The sequence below is a fragment of the Rhamphochromis sp. 'chilingali' genome, assembly GCF_963969265.1.
Source record: "Rhamphochromis sp. 'chilingali' genome assembly, chromosome: 10".
In the NCBI taxonomy this organism is placed as follows: domain Eukaryota; kingdom Metazoa; phylum Chordata; class Actinopteri; order Cichliformes; family Cichlidae; genus Rhamphochromis; species Rhamphochromis sp. 'chilingali'.
The window spans coordinates 26154954-26181008 of NC_137937.1; the positions used below are offsets into that span (position 1 = coordinate 26154954).

At 40.9% G+C, this 26055-nt stretch overlaps 1 protein-coding gene across 2 annotated transcripts in view; it reads right to left on the minus strand.

The window, feature by feature from the left end:
- efna5b (ephrin-A5b) overlaps positions 1-26055 on the minus strand; it is a 104365-nt gene that overhangs the window by 13922 nt on the left and 64388 nt on the right. For both annotated transcript variants that reach the window (XM_080895220.1, XM_080895219.1), the window contains exon 2: positions 5332-5624. In XM_080895220.1, the coding sequence (XP_080751346.1) occupies positions 5332-5624 (293 nt within the window). The remainder of the gene's footprint in view (positions 1-5331; positions 5625-26055) is intronic.

Sequence of the window (26055 nt, forward strand, 5' to 3'; positions counted from 1 at the left end):
TGCTCTGTCTCTGCTTCTCTCTCCTCTCCAGAGTGGCTTGAAGGATCATGGCGCATCACGGGATTTATGGTCAATCGCGAGACAGCTACAGTCCACGTCTTGAAGAATCTGTTAAAGCTTTGTGTGCATGTAGCAGTCCAGAAAAGCTGAAATATGTCTTATGAGATTTTGTAAAAAAGCCTTATAAATATCAAATGTTTTCTCTTGTTTTTTTAAGCTCGCTATTTATGATCAGTCTTGGCTTTGTGTTGCATTAGCATTTTGCATTTTAGCCTACGGGCATCTGGAGACTGATTGAAACTTTGCTAAATGTTTTTCATTTTGTAATACAGCATGGATATAATCGCCACCGCAGTCTGGGTTTTGATAACGCATTAAACAAGTGTTCATTTGATATCATGCACAGACTTTCCAAAGGACTGTTCGTTTCTGTAATAACCACAAGATAAGACACAAAGATATTATTGATTGTGCGTTCTGTGAGAAGCAGTTCCAGTCTATGAAGGCAAGCAAGTCAAACGGCAAGAAAATGTCTTTTTAACCACCGGTCTGCCACTGCATTGTTACTCCAAGTAGTTTCCTTTTTCTCACAAATCTTGCCTAATAAACATCATAACTCTGCTCGCTCGTTGCTTGCGGTGAGGTGCCGCTGATATTGGATACCTGCCCTTTTTGATTAAAATCACTCTGATACACGATTGTGGATTGTGTCCATATTAGAAAATTGTGCTTGCATCAGCATTCAGCGAGATGGGCTCCACTTAAACCAAGACTGCTCTGTGAACTGTGACCCAAGAAGGGCTCCCGCTGTCCAGGCTTATCCCAGCTGTCATTCATGGAGGCAGACACTTGCAGAATACTGCATTTTGCTGAACTGCTTATGTGACCAACATTGAGATAATCCCCCTCCTGCATCTGAATGTGTTCACCATTATTTACTTTGTTAACTCTGTTTTGCGTTGACTTGTACACCAAGATAAGGCTCCTGACCGACTCTTGTTTTCTTACATCTTTAATTAACTGCCTCAAATGGAGAAAAACAGGATGACGCAAACTACAATGAAGAATTATGACCTCTATTTTAGTGAATTTCCTCCATCCTGCTAGCGTTGATTAAGCGCTTTCTGTTCTCGAAGCAGATGACAGCAGAACCCTGTCTCCTCTCTCTAATTTTATCAGAGATGCAACAAATCAACCTTCGACCTGCATCAAACTCACAGGGCGAAAACACCATTAAGGGGCGTTTTCTCTGCAGGAATATGATTTGACATCTTAATTGTCATCTACAAACAAGATAGCAAATCAATCACGTTGCTGAGGGCAAATTTTTCATCCCCTAGTCCCTCCGGTCATTTGGCTACAGAAAGTTAATAGAGAAAGGAAAAGATTAATATTCTGATACTGTATGTCAGCACCGTTTACATAAAAGGCCTCTGTTGTGTATGGAGACAGACTGTGCTTACTCAAAATGAGTACAAATCTGAGGAATATTGATTGTGAACAGATTTTTTTTTTTAAATCTAGGATGCATGATAAACTATTACGTCTCAAGTACATGAGCGCTTTCACAGTATTGCTTACCTCAGCTTGTGTGTTCATGGATAGTGACCTTTGCCTTGGGACACACTGACATTTCAGTTGAGAGCGGTTATGCAGCATAGCCAGCTTCAGTGGGTAATGATGCCTAAGATTTTCTCTGTTGGCTATGCCACACTATACATTTACACAACAGTCTAACTATGGAGAATAACAGGTTTTTTCACTTTAAATGGCAAATATATATATTTATTTGAATAAATATATAAGTAAATGAGTGAAATCATGTTTGAATTTTGGATGTTTTTTTTTTTTGTTTTTTTTTTTTTAATTAAACTGTGCCAATTTTCCCCATAGTGTGATAACTAACAGCTAGCTAAAAAAGCCAGATGTACTGCGTGTTCACGTTCCACATGAACCCCACAGGAATCAACTTTTTCATGCTTCAAATAAATCACAAAATTTTGGCACAGCCAGTACTTAGGTGTTCCTAACAAGATGCAGCACGAACCAGAGTTTAATTAGTGTTTACTCGCGGTTGCACAGAATTTGACAGCAGTCTTTTTCTTTCTTTTTCATCATTAGCAACAATAATGAGACTGGATATTGTCACAAGGTAGTTGGCTAAATCCTATCATAATAACAGTCAAGTTAAATATCAGCAAGATTGTTTCATAGCTGAATAAGCATTCACATCTCAGAAACTATAGGACGTAATATCATCATTATCATTAAAAAGAGCTAAACCGTGTATTCACTTCATTAAATAAGAATGATGGCATTAGACATTGACAAAGTGCTGCAACTGTAACACTGAAAATATTCCTGCAGAAGGCTTAGTAACACACTGGAACAATGAAACCAAGAGAAAACGCTGCACTAAACGCTATTAAAACTCCAACTTTCTTGGCCAACTCAATCTTTGCTACAGAAATAATGCCATCTTGTCAGGCTCATGGTCCACTAACCCATTTTTTCCATTCTAGGGTTTAGCGCAACATAGTAAGCCCTAACTGAGATTAATAAATGATAATAAACAACAGCTGTAAAACTGAAATGTTATGTTATATCCACACTAGCGCTAGAATTTATCTGCACACCATACAAGAGTATTTGTGATTTCATGTGAAAATGGCAGGCACACTGAATGTGCTCAAAGATTCCCATTCATGAAAAGGTGAGAAGGAAAGATGGTTGAGAATATGCATGTTTTCAGGTGTTTACTTAAAACACAACAAACCCAAGAAAACCAGGTTTATTTATTAGATTTAAGTGCACATTCACTGGATATTTTTGCAATGTAGTTCCCGAAATGTGAGCAAACACTCCATCTGCAAGCAAGATTGGTTTAAGGAGGATGGATGTGTTTCTTCCTGTTTAGATTGCAAAAAGGTTTTGTAAACACATTAGTCTAAACAGCCAATAAGCTGATAGGTATGTTTGTAACACAGGGAATTGAAGCTAAAAAAAAACCTGCTTATTTTTATTGCTTATTTGTGTCACTTTGCCAAATATTAGACACAGAGGGTTAAAGTGAAAATAAATATTTTCTCCATACGTTTGAATGGAGTTAGAGGATTATCTGTAAAACACACGGCAGGCAAAACCCAGCCAGCATCTGGACAAAGTTCAGTGTTTTTGAATAAAGACTCGGCTTGCGAGCATACAGCACATGAGGGAAATCTGCCTGAAAAGCTGACTTCACTTCAAGGTGCCTGTAAAATATTGCAGCTGATGCCCTGGTGCTGATGTGCAAACAAGAAAAGAGACTCCCAGTTACTGCAGCATTTAGTATTTTATTCAGTATTAGAAAGGGAAAAACTGTATGTTAAGGTAAAAATGCAATCCCTGGGAACATTGCAGCGATTAAGTTATACTGTTACGATTTAATTTTGCCACTTTAGTTTTTCCTGCGTTAGAAATTTGTATTTTTTTACTACAATTGAATATCTGAAAAGGTTGCATTTTTTGTCGCGCTGGTGTATTAAGAAGATTCGGTGATCACACTGATGATGATGATGATGATGATGACAGAAGCTGCCACAGATGAATTGTAAAGATGTAAAAATGTGACTAGCTCTCCCTCTCTCCATATCCCTTCTTCAGCTTTACATCCCGTCTCCTAAAGAGACTGTCCAATCCATTAGCAGCCATCTCCCCTGCTTCCTGTGGACATTCAGGCTGAACACAATGACAGTGGGAAATCACATGTCAGATGACTTCATGGTAGATGACTTTAATATCCGCCACACTAGCCAGTGAGTATATACGCTGAAATCATTCAATAGCCAATGAAGCCGCGGGCCACTAAACAAAATATGGCGTGCTATAGCAGAATGGATGTGTTCCATGGAAGCCCTGTTGGTCGCAGTGTAATTTAATCCAGCCCTTAGGACAAGCATCTCTCAACAGAAATGGGGAAAAAAAATTGCAAAAAGAGACTTGAGGGAGTGGATGAATTTTATAACCCTACACTAACCCCTATCAACTCTCCCAAGTCTGGAGACCCCCCCTCCCTCCTGATTTAGTATGTGTCAGTGTGAACTGGCTATAAAAGAAAAGGAAAATCTGGTTACTTTTAACAGATAAATGGCCAAAAACCTGATTGTTGAAAGGCTTCGGGGAAAGATTATTTCATAGACAAGCTTGAGATTGACAGCACCTATTTAGCACGAAAACAATAGCAAACATTAGTGAGATACAGTTATGTTGTTTTTCCCCCTCCCTCCCTTTCTTCTTTTCTTTTTACTCCAGTCCCTAAGAGGAAACACGTGAAAGGAATAAAGCACACAAGTGTCGGTTAGCTGTCGGGTTAACTGCTTCATAAAAGCCTGCCAATTTAGAAAACAGATCGCGGTGTATAGGTAGAGTTCAGCTGTGCTCCTGAGTCATCTTTGGGAGATGAAAACAAAAGGACATGGGATTGTGACAGCTGCGCTGAGCTCCATTTAAGCCGCAGGCTGACAATTACAGAAACCTCTTTTTTAACCTTTCTTTAACCAAGAAAAGTGACTATACGAGTATTTAACTCATGTTCTGTCCATGTGCATATATTACTGTAGAGGAAGGACTCGTGCCATTCAGTTCCCCTATTACCTTACTTTGATAAAAGCTCATTTCCCAGGGGCCTCAACTTCAGATGAAGTCAGTTAGGCTCAGTTCTTATGCCAAGAAGCAGACAACTTAACATCGAACACAAGCTACACAGAAGAATAATATAATACAGAGAGCAGGGCACTCCTTTTTGAAAGATACAGTATTGTGAAGCAGGAGAAGAGAGCTATAACTTTCAGACTGTCTCAATTTAACTCCCCTATGAATTCCATTGCCATTTTAGGGAAGAGTTTTCTGTGGTTGATGAGAGCAGTGTGAAAAGCTTAGCTGAAAGCAGAGCATGAAAGCATCTACTCGGATCACTGTAATGCCACCCTCAAAGCTCTGCAGCAAAATTGAGAAAACATAGTTGGGAAATAGCGGCTCTCTCGTGCTGTTGTAGTAGTAGATAAACAGTGGGTCAGGAAAGGGCCTTCCAGGTATGTTATTCCTGTTGAATTACATTTTTTGGGATTCGTATTTTTTCTGTGGATGCTTGGGTTGGTTTTTTTGTTTTTTGAAAATAACAGCTTTTGGAAGTATCACACGACAGCACAGTATTATTATTAATGCGACATTAATATGTAAAACAGCCTAAATCTTGTATTAGTAGTGCCATTTCTTGTTATTTCACTGCTGTTTCTTCTACAGTGTATTGTAGATGTAATGCACAGCATATACTCATTCAGAGCAGGTACTCACAGATGTAATAGTATTCTCTGCCCGGTCTGAACTCAAAGCCCAAGGAGAAGGGAGTGAAGAGCTGGAACTTCTCTGAAAACTTAAGTGGCCCGTTCGGAGAGTGCGGCCTGTTGCATTCCCAGCGTTTAAAGCCTTTGGAGGTGTGGTCACACGTGCTATAGCCATCATAGTTGACCATGTAGAGGACGTAGCGCTCTGTCCGTTCCTCAGGCACTGTGTCTTCATAGTGAGGACAGTAGACGTCAAGGTAGTCGTTTATGCACACATCGATGTGGTAATCCCCACGGTGGAACCTGGTTGGGAAAAAAAAGAAGGAGGCAGAAAAGGGTTAACCTTCAAAATTATTTTCAATGCAAACCTAGTTTTGAATGATTTATGTGAACACGCTACATCTCGCAGCACTCTTTCAGTATTTGGTGAAAATTTGCATGCACCAACACTCTCATCCTCTAGCATCAATAAATCTAAGTGGGTTGGTTTATCTATAAATCTCTCTCTGTAACAAATATTTACTTGTGCATATGCCTTCTGAATGGTAGCAAAATGAAGTATCCAACTCTCCCTGTAAACATCTTTCCTCAAACAGTTTTCCTCAGAGTTGGAACAAAAAAAAATACATTTGCTTGAGGATTTTTGTACAGTAAAAAAAAAAGTAGAGTAGAAATGGTCACAGAGATATAGGATGGCAGGATGGTTCAGCCAGTAAATGTCAGTGATTGGAAAAATACAGGGCCAGACTGTCTCTGAGGGCTGTGCAGTGAGGCATTTTTACAGCAGCAATGATCTAGAACAGGCCACACAGGGTCAGAGGGCTTCAATACATACAGGGAGATTCATCAAAAGGCCACACATTGTCACAGGCTAGCACTAACATGCACACAATCTCACCACAGTCTCTGCTGCCCAACACGCAGCCCTCTTATCTGTGGAATTTTCACATCCTCCAAAATCAGAGAGCATTTTCTGCATTGCGAGTGCTCTCGTTGACCCAGGGTGGAGTGACCCTAACCTCTGGGTCACGAGGGGGTTTGGAGAGAAAATGCCAAACACCTGTAAGCTTGCTAGGGATGCCCCAATTAGGCACACGCACACACTTGAAGCAGAACAAGAGTGATAATGTGAACCGCAGAGTTGACAATTCCTACGCAGCTGGCGTGACTGACTCGCTTCACAGAGAAACCAGGTGGCGTGAGGCGAGGCCCTGGTTAAATGTCGTGGGAGCACAACCTTACAAGAGTTTGGATCTTATAATTAAACTTATAATTAAAAAAATCGCATCTGCTGTCTATGGGAAGAACTCTTCAACCCCCACAACAGGCAAGAAGCGTACGACAGGACAAATTCATTTTATATAAGAATTTTTAGGCTTAGATTTAAGGCACCAAAGCAGCATAGTGACCTTTTCTCATTCAGTATTTTCTTTTCATGTCCATTAAGTATTGTGTATTTCTAAAGAAACAAAAACTGCATGTCTCTTTGTATATGGCGAATAGGCAGTTAGAAAGAACAAGGTCAAATTAATGACAAAAAAAATTCTAACTCATGGTGTAAAATACCATAATACTGCCTTTAAAGGATGCTGAAACCGTGCTTTCACTCTCTTTCCTACCACTTATTTGATTTCTCATTTCGAAAACTCCAGCTCTATTGTTCTGCCTCTAAAGATTGAAGCTCCTATAATCAAACACATGTATTGAAATCCTGCTTGGCTCGCATCAGTCTGCAGTTTATCTGGTCACTCTGCAGAGAATAACAATCACAATGAAAACCAGGCGCCTGATACTGAAGATCAAATAGCCATTTTAGCAAAAAATCTGGTTTTGGGGCCTTTTAGTTGTTACTTTCTTCATGTTGGTGTAATGGAACAATTATTGCTACGATTGAGCAACAAAACTGAACCAAGCCATTTCTCATTACCGCGATCATGTGTGTCCTCTGGCTCTGCGCAGAATATTTGTGTGCACGTGTGTATATTTGAGCATGAGCTAGCATGAAATGCTGTTCTTCTGTGTTTACCCGAGTAGGGTAAATATCAGCATGAGGGTGTTTACAACCAAGGCATAGAGCAACTCATCTGTAACATTTCATTTAAAACATGTCTGTGGAGGTCCAGGAAGAGCCATGCATCTCTCGCGCTGCTTTAAAATGTCACTGCGTTAATGGTCAAATTCTCCCGGTCGCTCCTCCCAGCTTATGTGTATGTGTACATTCTGCGAGTGTGTGAGCAGGAGCGAGAAAGAGTGTTAGAGAGGGAGCCTGTATGCGTGCGTGTGCCTGTGTGTGTGTGTGATGTTTCAGCTGCCCTTCTCTCCCTGCCTCAGCAGTCAGAATAGTGGCTTGTGGCCCTGACTGCAAATGAAGCAGAGGATGTTTGGGTGAGTGAGCACATAAAAAGAGACAGGACAGGCATTTGTAACATGTAACCTACTCAGTCACACACCCACCCACCCACATATACACCCACACACACACACACACACACACACACACACACACACACACACACACACACACACACACACGTATATGAAACAAGCACAAAACTAGTACAAACCCTCACACACATGCACACCCATTAGAAACAGGCACACACATACATTAGGTGTGTGTTATCAGATGAGCGAGCACCCTGGCACATTGGCAAAGGAACAGCAGTGAGACAGCCAGAAGCTGCTAATGGCACCGAGTGAGAAAGAGACCGAGGGTGAGAAACAGACAGAGAGGCAGAGACAGAAAGGACCTGGTTCCAAAAGAGGGTGAGAGAATACAAAGAAGAGACAGCAAGACTGAACGCAGCAGATAGCACTGCCAGGCTCCTGGTGAATCCACATCTTTGCAGGAGTTACTCAAGCATGCATTCATCATTAAAGGAGATTTTACAAAAGCTGCATGTGCATGGCATGATTGTGTGAGCAGTCAAATCTCTAAAACCTCCATCACCATTCAGGGAAGGACTCATCAAGATGTAGCTTCATGGATTTTTTGTAAAAAGTGTTCATTTTCCTTACGAACTTTTAGAAAAGTCAGTTCTGCTTTGTTCATTATCATGCAATGTTTTGGACGTTTTCTCCAAGCGTACATCGGTCTGTATGTTGGATGAAGAAGCGCCAAGATGTTGCTCAAATGTAATGTAAATTTAAAGCAGTGCTTCATTAGATTCCAGAAGAGTGACAGGCATAACCAAAAAGAAAAAAATCAAGAAGAGCAAAATATGAGCAGAAGGGCAAGCCAACTAATTTACAGGTTTTTCTGCATATGTAAGTCAGGGATATAATGTGTGGAGGGTATAGAATTTTTCAGCCATCTGTCATAACAAATTAAGAGATTTATCAATGATAAAAACCAGTTCTGCTACACTCAAATATAAAAAAGAATGTGCAAAAGGATCATTAAATGATCCAATTAAAATGCATGATTTTGTCTTTAAATGTAAGATAAACGTGCATCTTGTAAAGTATTCAGCAAGTACTCTGAAATTGAAAGAGTGGTGTTTTGGTTCAATCTCCAGCTCCTCCACATTCACAAGAATCTAAACCCTGAGTTGTTTCCAGTTGCAGGTAAACACTCTGCTGTCATTTGTGTGTGAGCGTGTGAATGGGAAACGCACCGAAAAGCACTTTGAAGACCGTTTATTAATGCTAAACATTTACTCCACCCAGCCACCAGAGACGCTTCCCTGTATTTTAGAACAAACTTCTGGCAGCATCATGAGCTGTAATCTTTTCCGTTCTTCTGAGAAACTGTAGCGGCACAGAACGGCAGCGGAAGCCTTCCAGCAGTAAAATGGCTAGGTAATTAAGGAGCAAATTTGGATAGCAGGCTAATTGTCAAATGGTGATAATTACATGTCTTGTTATGCCACAGCTGTCCCAGCGAGCTGTGGGTCACAACACAAAGCGAGGAAAATCAGCTGGACACAGAGCATGAGTGTGTGTGTCTGTGTGTGTGTGTCCATGTGTGTGTGTGAGTGTGAGAGGGAGAGAGAGAGAGAGTGTGAGGGATAATCTTTATTGCCAACTGATTACATTTTCACACCGCCTCCTCAGGCCCTTTGGGTTAAAACTGAAGGGGCAAGTATTGTCAGCACACACACACACACACACACACACACACACACACACACACACACACACACACACACACACATAGAGACACTTGCACATGCAGAGTCACAAACAGAGCAAGTTTGGGAGAGCTGGAACAGTGAAGTGAATTCAGGGTAAGGTGGCAAACCACTGCAGTTGCTGATTGGCTCATTTCCATTTCAATTACACAGCCCAGTGACATTGCTGTGCATACACTCGGGCGCATTCACACTCGCAGAGAGACAAACATACACACAAATACGTACACACACACACACAGGTCCTGCGCATGCTGTAGGCCTATGCGCTCTCGTGAGGCACTTCTCTGAGCTGTGCATCGGTAGCTGCAGACAGAAAGCAAGAAGGACAGGGAGAGATAGATAACCTGAGCGAAAGAGAAAGGCAGAGGAGGAGAGCAAGAGCTCAGTGGCAGGCAGAATGAGAGTAATCCAAACCATCTAACCAGTTGAATAAGTGAGATCCAGTAGAAAGAGCAGTACTCTAAATACTACTGCTCAGAGGTGTGACCCGAAAGCAGAGGCTGCTTCATGACTAACACAGCGTATCAGAGAGGTACGATCATTCTATGTTAATGCTTTGCTTCTGTATTATGAGAAAATATGCTCTAAAACGTGCTCTTCGCTTTTCTTTTCTTTTTGTTTTTTTCCAAGACGTAAAGGGTGAAGACGCAGCAATAACGTGCATCCCAACGTGTGCTGACAAAGAGAGACTGCCACTGGTGTCACGTAAAAATGATCATGACAACACCGATGAACACAAGGAGGCAAAAATAGTGTTAACATTTTATGTAGAAAGAAATCCCTGGAACAATTCTGCTTCATCTTTCTTTTCTTTTCTTTTTTCTTTTTTTACCTGCACAGACTTTAACAAGAAATGCTAAGATTAGACACTGCTGACAGCTGCATGTATTACAAAGCCAAAGCCCCATCTACCTCAGTACAAAAGATCATCTCTGTTTGTCTCTTCTTCTCTTCCCCCAGTTTTGAAATGTATTTTCTCGCTCACATCCCCTTCTTTCTTGATTTTTTCCGCCTGCCTGAGTTTCTCGCTTTGCCCAGTCCTGCTCATGACCCCAAATCAGATCTATTTACATTATTTCAACACTCCCTGTTGAAATTCAAACATCTGATATATTTTCAATTCAATATCCTCAGGCAATGTTCCGTTGCTTGATAAATCAAATCACAGTAACCTAGAAACTAGAAATGCACTGGGACCTTAAAAGGCAAGTCTTTTATTGTTTTTCCCTCAACCTTTCTCTGCATCCCGTTGACCGTGTGTGTGTGTGCTTACATGTATTAGTGTGTGTGCGTGAGGGTGCGGGTGGGGTTATGTATGTCCTCCTAAAGTGAAATATAATTTGTTGATTTTGATCCAGAGGGAGAATCTGTTTAGCCAAGAGAAGATGAACTCTGACTGAACCCGGCTAGGGAATACATGCAAAAGCCTTTGGAGGGCCATTCAACACATATGTTCCAAACACACAAAACAAACACTTCAAGATATAGTTTTCACACTTGTCTAATTGCAGATGTTTGGTTTGGGTCTGAAGATGAAAGGAGGAGAAGAAAGGCAGTACTGGCAGACAGAAAGACGTAAAGGGAAAGAGGAAAGCGGCTGCTGCTCATCATTCTTGTTGATAACAGCTGTTAGAAAGGGATTTAGCCTTTCCAGCCAGATATTCACCTTCTTATTACTGATGGCAAAGCAGTGTAATGGGGAGAGGGGTGAAGAACTGATAACTGAATCCAGTATCTGTGCTCGACAGTCATCTTGACTGCTATGTTAGCAGTTTGGGACCTTGAGATGGAAAGCATTTTTCTTTGTGTCTGAAAAACTGGCAAAGGATGACAATGCAGCTTTCTTGGTTGCACATTTTACAAGTCCTAAAATTATTTCTCCAGCAGGTTAACACATAAACTGGGCATTGACAACCCTCTGTAACTGGTTATACCAAGCCAGAATTGGGATTGGAGGCTTCAACGAATCATTTTGTCACATTATAATGGAATATGGGACGCTTAAAAAACAGTGTTATTTAGTAAGAATGTATTATATGCAAAATACAATAATGTTGCCGAGCAAAAACCTAGGAATACATGGACATTTGGACGATATACAATACAATAATTACACATCGCCCTGCATTTTCTGGCAGTTATGGGGTTTTTTTTGCCCCATTTGACAACTTTGCAGCAAAGTTGTCATTTTCCTTAGAGAAATGACCACAGCTATAAAAAGGGCACATTGATGAGAGATTCAAATCCCAAAATACTACTGAAGAAGTACAGAGATGGCTATGAAGTTGGAGAGGGGCGCAGTGAAGTCAGAACATGCGAGAAATGTCAACTTGTTGCATGAGCTGACAGCCGCATTCCTCGCTCACTAACTGGTCGATAGGTTTACAACGCTGGGAGGGGTTAGAGGATGAGACACAGTGTCATCAGACCTATAGAATATCATATATTACTGGTATGCCTGCGGGACAGGTGTCTATGAATGCAGGCATGTTTTTATGTGTTCATGCTAGATATCGACTATAATGTGCAAACACATCCACACACACAGAAGTGCATAGCTGCTGGTCATGGTGCATTTTATTGTGTCCATCTGCTGGAGGTTTATGGACGGTGTACTTCAGGCTCAGAGCAGGTGGTCAGCCCAATATAATATACCGACTGTCAGCAGTGAGGGACGTGCCCATGCTTTTCGTCACCTTTCCCACTCCCACGTAGTTTCATTCGTTCGCCTCTCCGAGTCTTTTCTCCCTCTTCATCTCCCTGTCCTTTACTTCCTCACTCTTTTTCCCCTCCCGCCCACCTCAACCCCTACCACCCCTTGACTGTGATCTTACAATATTCATTTCTGCCATTTATGTCTGTCAGCAGTCATTTTGCCCCAGGGAGACAATGAATTAAGAGCAGTGACAGACAAGTTCTTGTTCTGCTCTTGGTGCTGAGTGAAACAGCAAGATGTAGGGCTCCAGTAAGTGTTTGATGTAGTCTGCATCAGCATGCTGCTGCTCGAGTCCAAAACAGAGGGGGGAGAAGAAGAAAAAAAAGACAGACAGATACTTCCTCTGAGCTCATCTACTCACTCCTCTGCCAAACAGCCGTTTTTATGGATGTGTAACACTGATGTGTAAAAGCGATATGTGTGAGCGAATGGCTGAATATGTCTATGTGGGCCTGTGTATATCTGTCTGTGTGTAAAAGGATTTCTTTATGTCTCTCCTCATCACCAAGGGAGTCAGGGAAAAATGGCACATCCCCCAACATCCTGTCAGACCCTGGGGTCATTTTTCTGAATCACTGCTGCCCCAAGCCCACTTCAATCCCTTTGTAAATACTGTATACTTTGACATGTTTACTGGGTCCAGAGTGGAGTGTGTGCTTGCCTGTAGATGCATGTGGGCTTATTCATGGTCACACATGGGCAGTTGCTATCAATTAATGGCCATGTATCATTGAGTGGTGAAATGTGTTGGCCATTAATCATTGGTCATTGTTTTATAGTGACAGGGTATTTGGCAGCTGAGACAGAACAGTGGCAATGAAACGGCTTTGAGCCGTGTAACCCATCTTCCTGATGTGAGTGAGAGAAGGAGCGAGGGAGAGAAGGGCATCCTGTACAAATAGGGATGGAGATAAAAACTTGGTCAGGCAGTCTGGCTAGCTCGCTCTCGATAGGTTCTAAGAGGCTAGATAAACACAAACACTTAAAGTCGCCATGTGTCTGCAGCAATTAATGCTTTGTAAGTGACATAACTAAACAGTTTGATAGGTAGGCTATTATGCACGTGTAAACACAGAAAACATTCCCAGGTGCATGCTTTCATTTGTGTACAGTAGTCGACATTGCATAATGTCACTGGTACAAACCTTAAATGGAACTAAAATGGTCTCATCAATGCAGATGAAACAGTCGCTGGACTGAAAATGATGATGCTAACAAAGGAACGCTGTACTCACAATACACTGCTCGGGTGCTTGAGTAATGTCTCCTGTGTAGGTCACGAACGTATCTAAAACGTCTCTTTGAATGAGGCAAAATGTGGTTAAATTAAAAGAAGTTGCTTCTTTATTTAAAATTTCTTTATGTATCTACTTTACCTATTCTCATAATTGTAGGAAATAACACAGGGGGGATATTGGGGACATTATATGATCTAAAGGTGACAAATATCCCAAACTGCCACAGAACACGCCTAGAAAAAAACTGCTGTTTTAGTGATGAAATAGTTCCCAGTATCACTTTGGGTGGGGAGGATCTCCTATTTTGGTTATTTTATGTTCACACTGAGAACATTTGGGACTTTAAGAGAATGCTGCCATATGTTTCCTTGCTTATAGATGTTGTTTCATCTGGGACAGCATAAGTTGGAGTGAACCAGAGAGCAGACTTTGGGGATATAAAGAAAATATTCCCAAATGTTTATCCTCTAGATCATGAGTTAGCGTACCCTTTATTTCTTAAAAGGGAAAAAAGTTACCTTAATTAATCCTCCTTTAACATCCAGGAACACAGCTTAAAGGGGATATTCCCATGTGGTTCATTTTTCACTTTTCATTACATTACAGTATCTTCCGGGAACGTTACAGTAACACAACAGAAACAATACAGCAGAACTTGCAAAACAGTAGTAAGAGAAATTTTACACCCGTGTGTGCAACACTAGCTCCACTCAGCTAAAAGCCATGCCAGGTTGTCAGCTTATTGGGTCAGATGAAAAGGGAGTGCCATCAAATAAAATCAGTCACATAAGTGTTGAGATTACTCCAACAAGGCGAATGGGGTTTTGGTGGAAAAACAGACAGATCAGAACATCAGCGTAGGCTTAAAAAAAAAATAGGAGTATGGTGCAACTGCTGAGTGTATTATGCACCATCACATCACGCAATATGCTTAGCACCCTGGTTGTTAAGTAAACAAGCACATAGCCAATGTCAGTCTTTATCAGACATGTTGATTAGGTCTATTAGGTTAGAAATGAGTTCCTTGATAAGAATACAGTTAGCTTTGATTCATTAAATATTGTGTACAAGAGTACTTGTACTGTAGCATGTTATCAAGTACAAACCTGAGAAGAAAAATGTTATATATTTATTTCAGTGAACAACATCATGTTGAGTAAAGCCATCTGTGAAACCTGTAAATGCTTGTGGTTGATGGTAGCAAACTAGCATTTTCTCTTAGGGTTTGCCTCCACCTTGTTTCACTGGTTTGAGATAATAGCTTGGACATAACTGGGACTGTTTGCCTGCACTGGGCTCAGCTTTTGTATATGACCTTTTGTACAGTAAGACAAAAACCTTGTCTATTTGAACTTCATAATTACAGTCCACAATAACTCATGTAGAAAATGCTGCAAGACTTACATAGAGAATTAAGATTGGTCTCCTCATGTTTGCTGCAATGCCACTAAAGTTTCTGCAAATGTTATGGGAACAAGAGACTTAGAGACAATGACTTTAGTAATGGCCCTGCTCTGTTTTTTAAACAGATATTTCTGTTATTGATTAAAATTATTTCTCATTGACATTTAAGGAGGGGAAACTATTTCCTGTTTTGTGTTAAAAAAAAAAAAAAAACAACAATTAAAAAAAACCCCATTAAACAAGCTAGAGAGGGAGTAATGGAGAACAGAGAGGGCTTTTGTTCAGTAGATTTCTCCTGTCTAAAAAGGCAAGTACATCTGTTCTCCCCCACCTTTCTTTTGACTTTCATCCACCTTTTTATGGCACATTGGAAAAGCAGAATATCAGCCCACTCCAGTACTTGTTCTATAAGCCCTCCTTACTCTGTTTCTCAGGACAAATGATCAGCAGATAGATGGAGGAGTGGAGTGAGTGGGAAAACTGGCAGAAAGGGCAAAGATGGACAAAAAAGAAAAATCATGGAATCACATTGAGTGATAAGTAGAAGAGATTCAGAGTGGGAGGAAGGAAAAAGAAGAAAGGCATGTATTAAGGTTTGAAAGCTCCAAAAGAGAGGGAAGGGAGGGATGAAAAGAAAAGGAGATAAATATGTGGACAGATGAAATCAGAATCACGGATTAAAAAAGAAGAATCGTCGAGTGTGTGCTGCTTCATGCTTGTTCGACAATATTTTCACCTGTAGGACTGATCATGTACACACACACCCACTGACATCCCCATATACTGTATATCTATGCACTAAATGCACACACAGAGGCTGACCTTCACAGTAGGTTGCCATGGAGCTCTGACCGTATGTTATAATGTCACCACTTTCATAAAACTTGCACCTCTTTTGCAGTTCACAAACCACTAACAATATACTGTTTGTGTGTGTGAGAGATAGAGTGGGTACATGCACGGAAAGAGTGTGTGCCAAGCCTTCTGTGATTAGGATAAGTTAGGTATGTAACACTTAAAAACGGAGCTATGGGAAGCCAAATGTGAACTCTTGTGTTTATCTGAGCTATGTAATTGCTTTACTGACAGACTGTAGCTATAGTTGTGCCCGTCTATACATCATTGATGTCATGTGAAAACCTTGTTGATCCCTTCCTTTGGGGATTCCTCATACTTAACGAGAGGACTCTAGCAAATACACATTCACAAGCCGCTACATTAGGTACACCTGTTCAACCTCTCATTAATCTAACTACCTAATCAGCAAATCCCACGGCAGCAACTCAGTGCACTTAGACATGTCACAATCAAGATGACCTAAAGTTCAAACCTAACATCAGAATGGAAAAGAAACTTGACTTTAAGTGGCTTTGAATGTGATATGGTTGTATGTTAAGTATTTCAGAAACGGGTGATCTTCTGGGATTTTCCTGCATGTTCAGGGTTTCAGGGTTATGTTCAGAAATGTCTGGAGAGAGAAAATATCTAGTGAGAGGCAGTTATCTGGGCAAAAATGTGTTGTTGATATCAGAGGTCAGAGGAGAATGGCCAGACTGTTTCGAGCCGATAGGAAGGCAACAGCAGCTCAGATAACCACTCATTATAACTGAGCTATGCAGAATAAACAGCACACCAAAACTTTAAACAGATGCACTACAGCAGTGTAATGCTATTATGTTAATGTAGACCAGAATCTCTGAGGAATGTTTCCAGGACCTTGTTGAATCTACGCCACAAGGAATTAAGGACGTTTTGAATGTGATAGGAAGTCCAACACGGTACTAGCGACATAACTAATAAATTAATCAGAATGCATAAGTGTTTCATTTTAATTCCAAAAACAGTCAAAACTATATTCGTCGAGTTACTAAAAAGCCACATTTACTTCATCCGTGCTCAAAGAAAGCAGCTTGGTTCAAATTTAAATTGTAACCAGAGTATTCAGAAAATAAATGTTCATTTGCTGCCCTATTGACAAGTGGTTAATGAGAAATGGTTGAAGATGAATGTCACGCTACCTGAGGAAATCTATCACACAGTACTTTGTTTCTCGAGTAAAAAGAAATCTCAAACCTACTAGTCACTGATGTAAAAGTTTACAAAATAAATTAGATTTGTACCATGAAATTGTAGCTTTGTCTTTAAAGAGATAAACAACTGTATTCCAAGCAAAGATTACAGTCAAAATTATTACGTTTTTAAAGTGCATACTTCATTTGGACGTACCCTGGCATGGTACTACTTTACTCCATTTCCATCAATAGTGATCTTCATCATTTCTTGATTTCAGTCTTGGTACCTCCCAGATAGTTTCATATAATATTACACTGAGCAGACTAGTTCTGATAAAATCACGCTTGAATGTGTTTTGTTCAGCACAAAGCCCCTGATCATGCCAAGTTAAAACTATATGACCAAAGCTTTTTGGGATTTGTGAAAACAATGTTTGCACTCGCACACTTTTCTTTTTAAGTATCTATATCTCTGCCCTCCAGCTTCTGCATACTTGAACTCACTGTAAATACTGCGGTCTATTACATGGAATGGAATTAACTTGTTCACTTAATGAGAGCATATATCAACCATTCATTCATTTTTACACTAATTACTGTCTTGAGGCAATACAAGAGGTCTGTGAAGTGAAATGTAGTATAACACTGGAATCTTACGATACAAGAATCAGTACCAGGTCTAAACAGTACCCAGCTGTTGCTCAGCAGACAGAGGAAGGTTTGAACTCCGCCAAGGTTTCTGATTCATTCCCCCCCCGGGGAGACTCATAATAAAAAGTGTATTATTTCACTGTAATAAAGGATCCTCTGAATAAATACCAGTGCTAACATCTTGTGTTATGTGATGACATGTTTTGTCACATCGTATCATGTTTTGCCCCCAATATCATCTGCATCAGTCTAGACGGTGAACGCCTGTCTGAGTAACAGTGTAGTCTACATAATAAAGCTTCGGCACCAAGTGTTGACACATCAATCAGATAAAAGAAAACAGCAATATTCTCCGATTGCTATCACCCCTGACGGCTGCCCAAATCAGGTTTGAAAATTTGAATACAGGGTCCGCAAAGGGTTAATCAAAACTTTCATCTCAACAGCGAAAGCCTATCGCAATGATCACAATCAGATTATAAGGAACTGCACAGCGCTACGTTCTCCCCAGACAGATAACTTTCAAGTTCAATTATAACTTTTAAGAACAATCGAAATTCACCAACATTCTAAGTGTTATGGCTCTATTACTGAACCGGAGAGCCGGCAGACAGGAGACGTGGCTGATGTGGCAGCGCATGGATGAGGTAATTTACAGAACATCTGCTGATTGAAAAAGGCAGAATGTTTTAAGAGCAGATGGTTATGGAGAGATGATGGAAGTACTTTATAACCAGCCTCGGCACAAAACAACCACTGCCATGTTTTCTAACAAGGGGCTGTTGTTTCTAGAAATGAGAGGGATTTTTCTTTTTAAACAGCTGGAAAACAAGAATGCATGAATATATTGTATGAGCGTATAAAGTCGGCAAAAGGGGTGAAAATTGCTAATATTTCAAAGAGACTTAGGTGCTGTCTTCTCGTTGCATGTTGGATTGCTGTTTGACAGATATGTATAAACCCTAAAACAATCTATCTATAGAAATGCTGACAATTTAATATAAAAATTGCTAGGTATTTAAAAAAAATCCTGCTCAGTAATATGGAGGAGCACATATTTTTTACATTCAAATAAATATTTTAATGTCTAACATTTACTTAGGGTGACATTAACAGAAGCAGAGAGATAACAGCGAGGCTCTGAGCAACACTGTAGCTGTAACTCCAGGGGCATCAAATGATTTTTGCCAGTGGGGAGCTGACACATGGGCCTCTCCGCTAATTCCTCATGCCCGTTTAAAAGCTATATGGTTCTTTAGCTCCTACATGTCTGTGCATGCATGTGCAGAGTGTAAGTCTGTATAATGCACCAGTGTGTGTGTGTGTGTGTGTGTGTGTGTGTGTGTGTGTGTGTTCGGTGTGAACAAAGCATTTTGTAGGACCTTCAGGGTCAGACTCCCACGGAGAAGCTGTCAAGGTCCCAGGCAGGGGGTTAAGTGGTGTGTCGGGTACTTGGGCTCTACGTCTTATTGCGGGCAATGCCTGTGTTATATAGGGCACCAAAGGTCACTTTGCAATATAGACGTGACGTTCACACACACAGAAGCGAATGCAAGCATGTACGTGAAATCTGTGTGCACAAATAACTCCCTTAAACTGTATTTTTCAGAGCCAGTTTGTTTACCTTTGTATTGCTGTCTTTATAAATGGCTTACATTATGCCCTTGATCAGGTTAGGTTTCTATTTAACTTCATCACACACAGATCAATTGCATATTTGGCGTATCTGGCAGAAAACTAGTTTAATCGGAAATAAATGTTTGAATTGCTTTAGTAAAAACTATCTTTATGTCCGGTTGATTACGTTGCTGTAATGATCACATTTATCACAGTCTTGCTTCACATTCCAGTTTGTGTTTTTTTAGCAAGTTAATATTTCATATCTTAAAGTGACTTCACCATATACTAAGGAAATTAGAAAGTATCACTAATGACCTGAATGAACAAAACAAGTGTGTTCCCTCTTTTTGGAAAGAACAGCAACATCCCAGCTTAGCTCCGTTTAAAAGACCAGGAACTTTGTCAGTTTAACAGAGTTTGTGTCATGTTGAACAAGCTGAGAGATGTTTACTATGCCTTTATTCTGGGCCCAGGCAAACACTGTGCACACAAGCGCACTGCGTATGATTGGCGGGGGTCTTACTGTATGCATGCACACAGTACGTGTGTCTGTGAATTCTTTGGTTATATCTGTGGTAATAAAAACCTCTGTTTGCTTTTCAGTTTCAAATTTGGATCAGCTTCAAAATAAGGGAAGAACAATCCTTATCCAAACCACTTAGGAGAAAGAGGAAAAGCAATTAAGCTTTACCTTAATTCATATACAGCCAAAAGCATTCTATATCCCCAACCGCATATATGCAGACACACACACACACTCTTCCCAAATCTGTCTTCTGATAATAGAGATTCTGATTGATTTTTGCCAAACCATATCTAGGTCTTAATTTGAAGTAATTGGGCTACTCAAGTTTCCCCTCTGGAAAAAGACAGAAGGTTTTAGCACTAAAGCAAGGTCTGTAGGTCATGTCTTGGTGGGCACATGCTGCTTTCTTCTTCACACTCGCAGCCACGAGTTCATGAACTTTTGAACCCGCCTCAGAGCTGGAAATTGAAACAATAAAGCTTTTGCGAAGAAAATGAATTTCAACACAGTCACAGAATTGGCTGTACTAGGAAATCATTTGTGCTCTTTGTATTGTTTATTTATGCACTCTAGTTGGCGTAGGCAAACACAGAAATGGTCCGCAGTATATGGTCCCACAAATAGGCACTCTCATACACACACACACACACACACACAAAGGGGGGTTTATGGAAGCAAGTGGTGACATGCTGTGGACAGGTTTCGAGAGGTTTAGCGACATGTGTGGTCTAAAGTTAGCGCAGTTGGAGAATGCCTTCCATCTTTGCGTCCATCCATCCCTGAGCGTACCCTCCTCTCCAGCTGTCTCCATCTCATCCCCTGACCTGAGCTGCTGTCAGGGCCTCCTGCTTCAACATAGCATACTGCACACCCACCACATGCTGCGGCTGACTACAGCAAGACCTCATAAAATAAGATTACTATCAATCAGTATTATAAAGAGGGTCCAATTATCATTTAACAATAACCACAAGCAAGACCATATGTTGTACTGCATTTGGTACATATGTTGGATTATTTACAATTAGCATTTTTGTTTTAGTATTCTTTCACATAACTCTCTTCAAACGTACTTTTCAACCTTCTCAAAGTACATTGCGGTATACATTTGCCAGAAATATTCATGCAGATGGTCCAGCACTATCACTTCTGCCTGACCTCCATGTTCTCTGTCTCACTTCACCTGCTGCTCTCTCTCCACACTCTGACACTAGCGTGTCGAAAGCCTAAACCGTCTGGTATTGATGTACCCATCATGGCACAGCAGGGGCCCCTTCATCACAGGCACACACATGCCTGGCTGAGGTGTCCCAGTTGAGGCATTAGTCAAGTGTGTTTATACTGTATGTGCAAAGAAATGGTCCATATGAAGTCAGCAGTGTAGCCTTTGCATGGTTGGCTGAATCCCCTCACAGGTGCTAAAGATCAGTTCGTAGACTAATAATTTCAAATACTAGTCCTTACCAACGCCCTCACCTACATATTTTACCGTTTCTGACGTTACACAACTGTTAACAGATGTAACTGTGTCCCTCTCCTTGTAGCACAACTCAAAAGTCAGGCGTGTTCGTGGAATGAGATAAAAACATGAATTCCCATAAATACTGCTGACCTTTTGCTTCTTTTTCCAGAAAGAAACAAAGCATTTGGCAGATATTTTGGGAGTGAGAAGAAGACAGATCAAGATAAAGAAAATGAAAGAAAAGATTCAAGATCCAAGAAAAACTTTACTGCCATCAAGAAAAATGAACAAAATATTTCACAGATTATTAAGGAAATATGCTGATCATAAAAGAGGGATGATGTCTTAAGGTACTGGGCAAAAGAAGAAAAGGGAAGGAGATTATCGAGGTATTACAATGAAAATCATATGTTAGTATCTAATTGACCATCTCTGCAGTTCAGCCCATCAGCATGCAGCTTGAGGCGTAGACAGGGGTGGGTTTAATATTGTGTGTGTGTGTGTGTGTGTGTGTGTGTGTGTGTGTGTGTGTGTGAGAGAGGTTTCTGTTAAACTACAGCAAGCACTTGCACATTTCATTTAAGCACACTGGGTGACTGGATCAGAGTAGCACCACAAGCAGTGTTTCACAAAATAAGAAAAAATTTAAGGCTGATGTTAAAATCACTGGGTGATATTACAGATGGCATTTCAGATGCATACTGACAGACCCATATGTAACATCCCAGACACTTTCATAAATTAGCAGCCTTGACACAATGAACAGTATTTCCTGAAAAATTGTGGAATGTCTGACGTGGATGCATCATGAATAAACAGCAGAGGAAATGATTGCCTTCAAAAGCTTATTTATCGGGAGGCTGAAGCATGGGTGGAGGGGTGAAAGGGGGCGGTAAGGGGAGTGAAACCTGAATTGAATGAAAAGGATTGCGTGTAATATTTTCCACATGCTTCCAAGTCACACTTGGCTGGCCTCAAATTAAAGCAGCACACAGGTGGGCACGGCAACACATTTGAATTTCTATACGTGTACACAACCACGCAAGCATGAAAATTAAAAATAAACCGCATACACAGTAACTTTAAAATGTACATATAAGCCAGTGATTGACAGGACTAATAGAAATTGCTTGGATATTCGATTGAACTCTTTAGATTTTAATCATCAACATTCACACAAAGGGAATATAAAAAAAGGTGATTGCCAGCCACCAGCAGGCAGTAAGAGGAAGGAAAAAAACGTGCTGAAATACACTCAGGGAACGATGTAACGTAGCAGATGTATACTTCTGAAGCTGAGCCTTCTCTTGCATAAAACATCAGGCATTGAGCATCTTAAGTGCTTCTATTGTAATCAGTCCAAAGCCATAACAACTCCCATAAAGGCCTGGCGAGAGTGGCTGAAGGTCCATTTAGGTGTCTACAACAAAGAGCATCACTTGATCAATAGACAACCTCGTTAGGGCAATATGCTGTGGCGGGCAGATTCTAAAGGCACATGGGGATGATGGGAGGCGGATGTGACAAGGGAAAGGGGGTTGATAGGAGACCTTCTCTGTGGTGTTTTAGCAGAAGAGAAACAAAAGCTAAATGAATACGCAGATATGGACCAACACGTATGACACACTGTCCAACAATCACTAACAAAGTGCTTTTTGCTGGAGAAAAAGAAAAACTCTTTTGAGGCCTCCGTTTGTGTTTGCGTTCACTTGTGTGCATGTGTGCGCGTGTGATCGAAAGCCACTAAAAGCTCTTTAGGGGCACCTTAGGGAGCTATCCTTCATGACTTATCAACTAGGCAGACAGGCATAAGTGTGCACACACATACACACAAGGAGGCAAACACTTACATGCACTTATACACACAAAGTGGATCCTTAATGAACCCTTGTCAGGTTTGAAGGCAACAAAGGTTGGGAAGAAAAGAAGAGAGGGAAGAGGGGCAGATGAGTGGAGCGCGGAATAAAAGAAGAATATGGAGGTGAGGGGAAACAGAGATATGGGGGGGTCAATGGGAGTGGTTCTCCCTGGGCTGCTCGGCCTGGAGATCGATCGCTTATCACTCTCACCTAATCTGTCCATCTCTCCAACCCACACCCTTCTCTCTTCCCTTCTTCCTCCATCTTGCTCCGGTGCAGAAAGGTATAGAGAAAAAGGAGGACAGAAAGAGATATAAGGAGACAGAATGATGGAGTGTGCACCTCTCATGAATAGAATTAGAGTGGAGAAAGAAGGAGATGAAGTAAAAAACAAAGGCAAATGAAGACCAACAGAAAGTAAAGCAGAATGGCAGTAAGCACCAAGTGAAAAAGAAACAGCGGGTAAATGATGGAAGAGATCCCGTGCCTAACAATAACTGCAGCATCTCTTTACAGGGGTGCAACACACTTCAGGTATGTGAACAAAAACAAAAAGACTAAATAAAAACACTAAAAGCACAACCAGGCATTTGGTTCGAGCTATTTTACAAAGACGTTCGTGTGTAACCTTACAAAAAATGAAAGAATCCTACAGGATATATTGTAGAAAAACTTCCTACAGACCCTTATACAGTTTAGTATCTAGCACTTGGGGAGCGCTCCACTTGTACGGTGTACAGTTCTGCATATCCTCAAAAGTCGGTTTGCATGCAGATGTTTGCAGAGTTTCATGTTAAACTTTGGCAAATGACAAACTCTACATCAAGCACTGGACACAGTAGCCATGGTTACAACTTCTTAAATGCAAGTTGTAACCTCCAAAACAGCATGCAGAGTTTTTAATCTGCCTTCTGCCTGAGAATCGTTATATGACTTCACAGTATAAAAGCAGTGTAGTGAATAGAAACTCATAAGAGACCTACAGAAGAGAGGACAGAAATAACACATACCTATAGCATCTAAAAGCTGCACATACACCTACAGGGGAGCTATAATTCTGGATCAGACCACAACTTAAATCAACCTGAAAGAAAATCACTGATATTAATCATATATCAAGTTCTGTTTACTATAATTCGGCATTTGTGGAAACAGCAGTGCAGCAGATGAAAAACCCTCACGTGTTTTTTTCTGAGCTCCCATCTATTGCACAATTTTTACACACTGCTTCCCTTTCTGTGTCCCTTTCCATCTTCCCTTCCTTCCTTCCCTCCCTGTTATTACCCTGCTCCTATTCCCTGCCTTCTGGCTGTCTTTTGGCAGCACAGGAGGGATGACAGATGAGAGCGAAGAAACAGGAGACAGAGACACAGAGGACAGAAAGAATGGGCTGTTGTTTGATGTTGCACCTTGAACACCTTACAGCTATGAAGATTTGCTCTCCCGTGGTCACACTCAAAGGACTATAAACAACGATAATGAAAAAGCTCTTTATGTGATTTTGAATATTTCACAAATACTCATCAGCTTCAGAAAAGTGATATACAGGAAATCCAAGCGAGTGTGCCCGTAACTTCAAGTTACGGGAGAGTGCGTGAGTGAAGACAGAGATGTGAAGTAGCCCTCTGTATTTCCCACAGGCTCGCTTTGAAACAATAGAGGACAGACGACGGTGTGAGTTAAGGACTAAAGGACATTAACGATGGTGTGAAAATTTCCTCCTAGCTGTAGTGAGGGCTCCATTTAGGGGTGCAATTACCCTGAGCACTTAACCCCCATTAGGAGAGAGACTAACTCAGGGATGGAGGCAGGGAGAGAGGAAGACAGTCAAAGAATTGAGACTAAGTAAAAAGTTCAGCCTGTAGCCTGAAATTCAGAGACTGAAGGGAAAATTTGTACAGACAAAAACACCCACAAATTGATCATCCAATTAAAAGAAGTAGATAAACTGAATTGCAAAACTATAGAACTTACATTTAGCAAACACACACTTTCCATTCTACCGTGTTTTCTTCAACATGCTACATTAACAAGGACGCTATGCCATGTGCCGAATCCACAGCATGTCTCCACTTCAGAAACGACTCCTTTCCACTCTGTGGTTTGTTCTGGCACGGTTTATTCACTTTTCCTCTAGCAGCGAGGATTTGTTTTGTTTTTTAAAATCTCTTTTTAAATCCTCACATTGATCCAATTAAAAAACAACAACAAAAAAACAGAATAAACTCTTTTGGTAGCATGATAAGCAGCTAAAGCATTACCCGAATGGCGAGGAAGGAAGTTCTCTCGTATTCCACTGAGTGAAGCTTTAATGGCATGACCACTGATTAAAAGTATTTCTAAAATGGATGGCACAGGGGAGCACAAACAGGATGAAGATGTACAAAGGAAAAATAAACATAGACGACGGAGAGTGTAATGTCTGATGTCGGGAGATTTAAAAGAAAAACAACGAAAGTGTTGTTGCGCGCGTGTGCACAGCGTACGACAATCGCATATGAACGCATGCATGCGTGCAGACAAACAGGAACGTAACCACAGCTAAGAGCAAAGCCTTGTGTTCTACTTTAACAGCTCACCACACAAAATAACACATACATTTTTCTTTTGTCCCTCTTACAATGTTCCTCTCTCCTCATAGACCGCCTTTATTCCCGCTCTGCCTTACCACTCCATCACAGTTTCTGCCTGTCGTTGTATCAGGCTACATGTCCTCCTACTATTCTGCCGCTCTCACGATCCAGACAAACGTCTGGCAAAGTTTATTTTAACCTTAGTGTCCACTAAATTTCTCCTCTTGTTCAAGCAAATGTTAGACTTTGCTGACAGACGTGCCCCTGTTTAATTGCCTTCCCATGATACTGAGCTCATCTTGGATAACCCGATAATTAACAAACTACATCTGACATTTTCATCACTGGTCTTGTATTGTCAGCAGTTGAACTTGCTGCCAGCCAACATTATGTTGAAAATTATGCTGGGCAATATGAAATATCTTCCAGCTATAGGGGGGCGGGGAGAAAAAAAAAATCCTGGATCAAGACATTTGCTTCCTTCTGGAGGTGGTTCCATTTAACATTAAGTGTAACTTAATAACGAAATTCATGCAC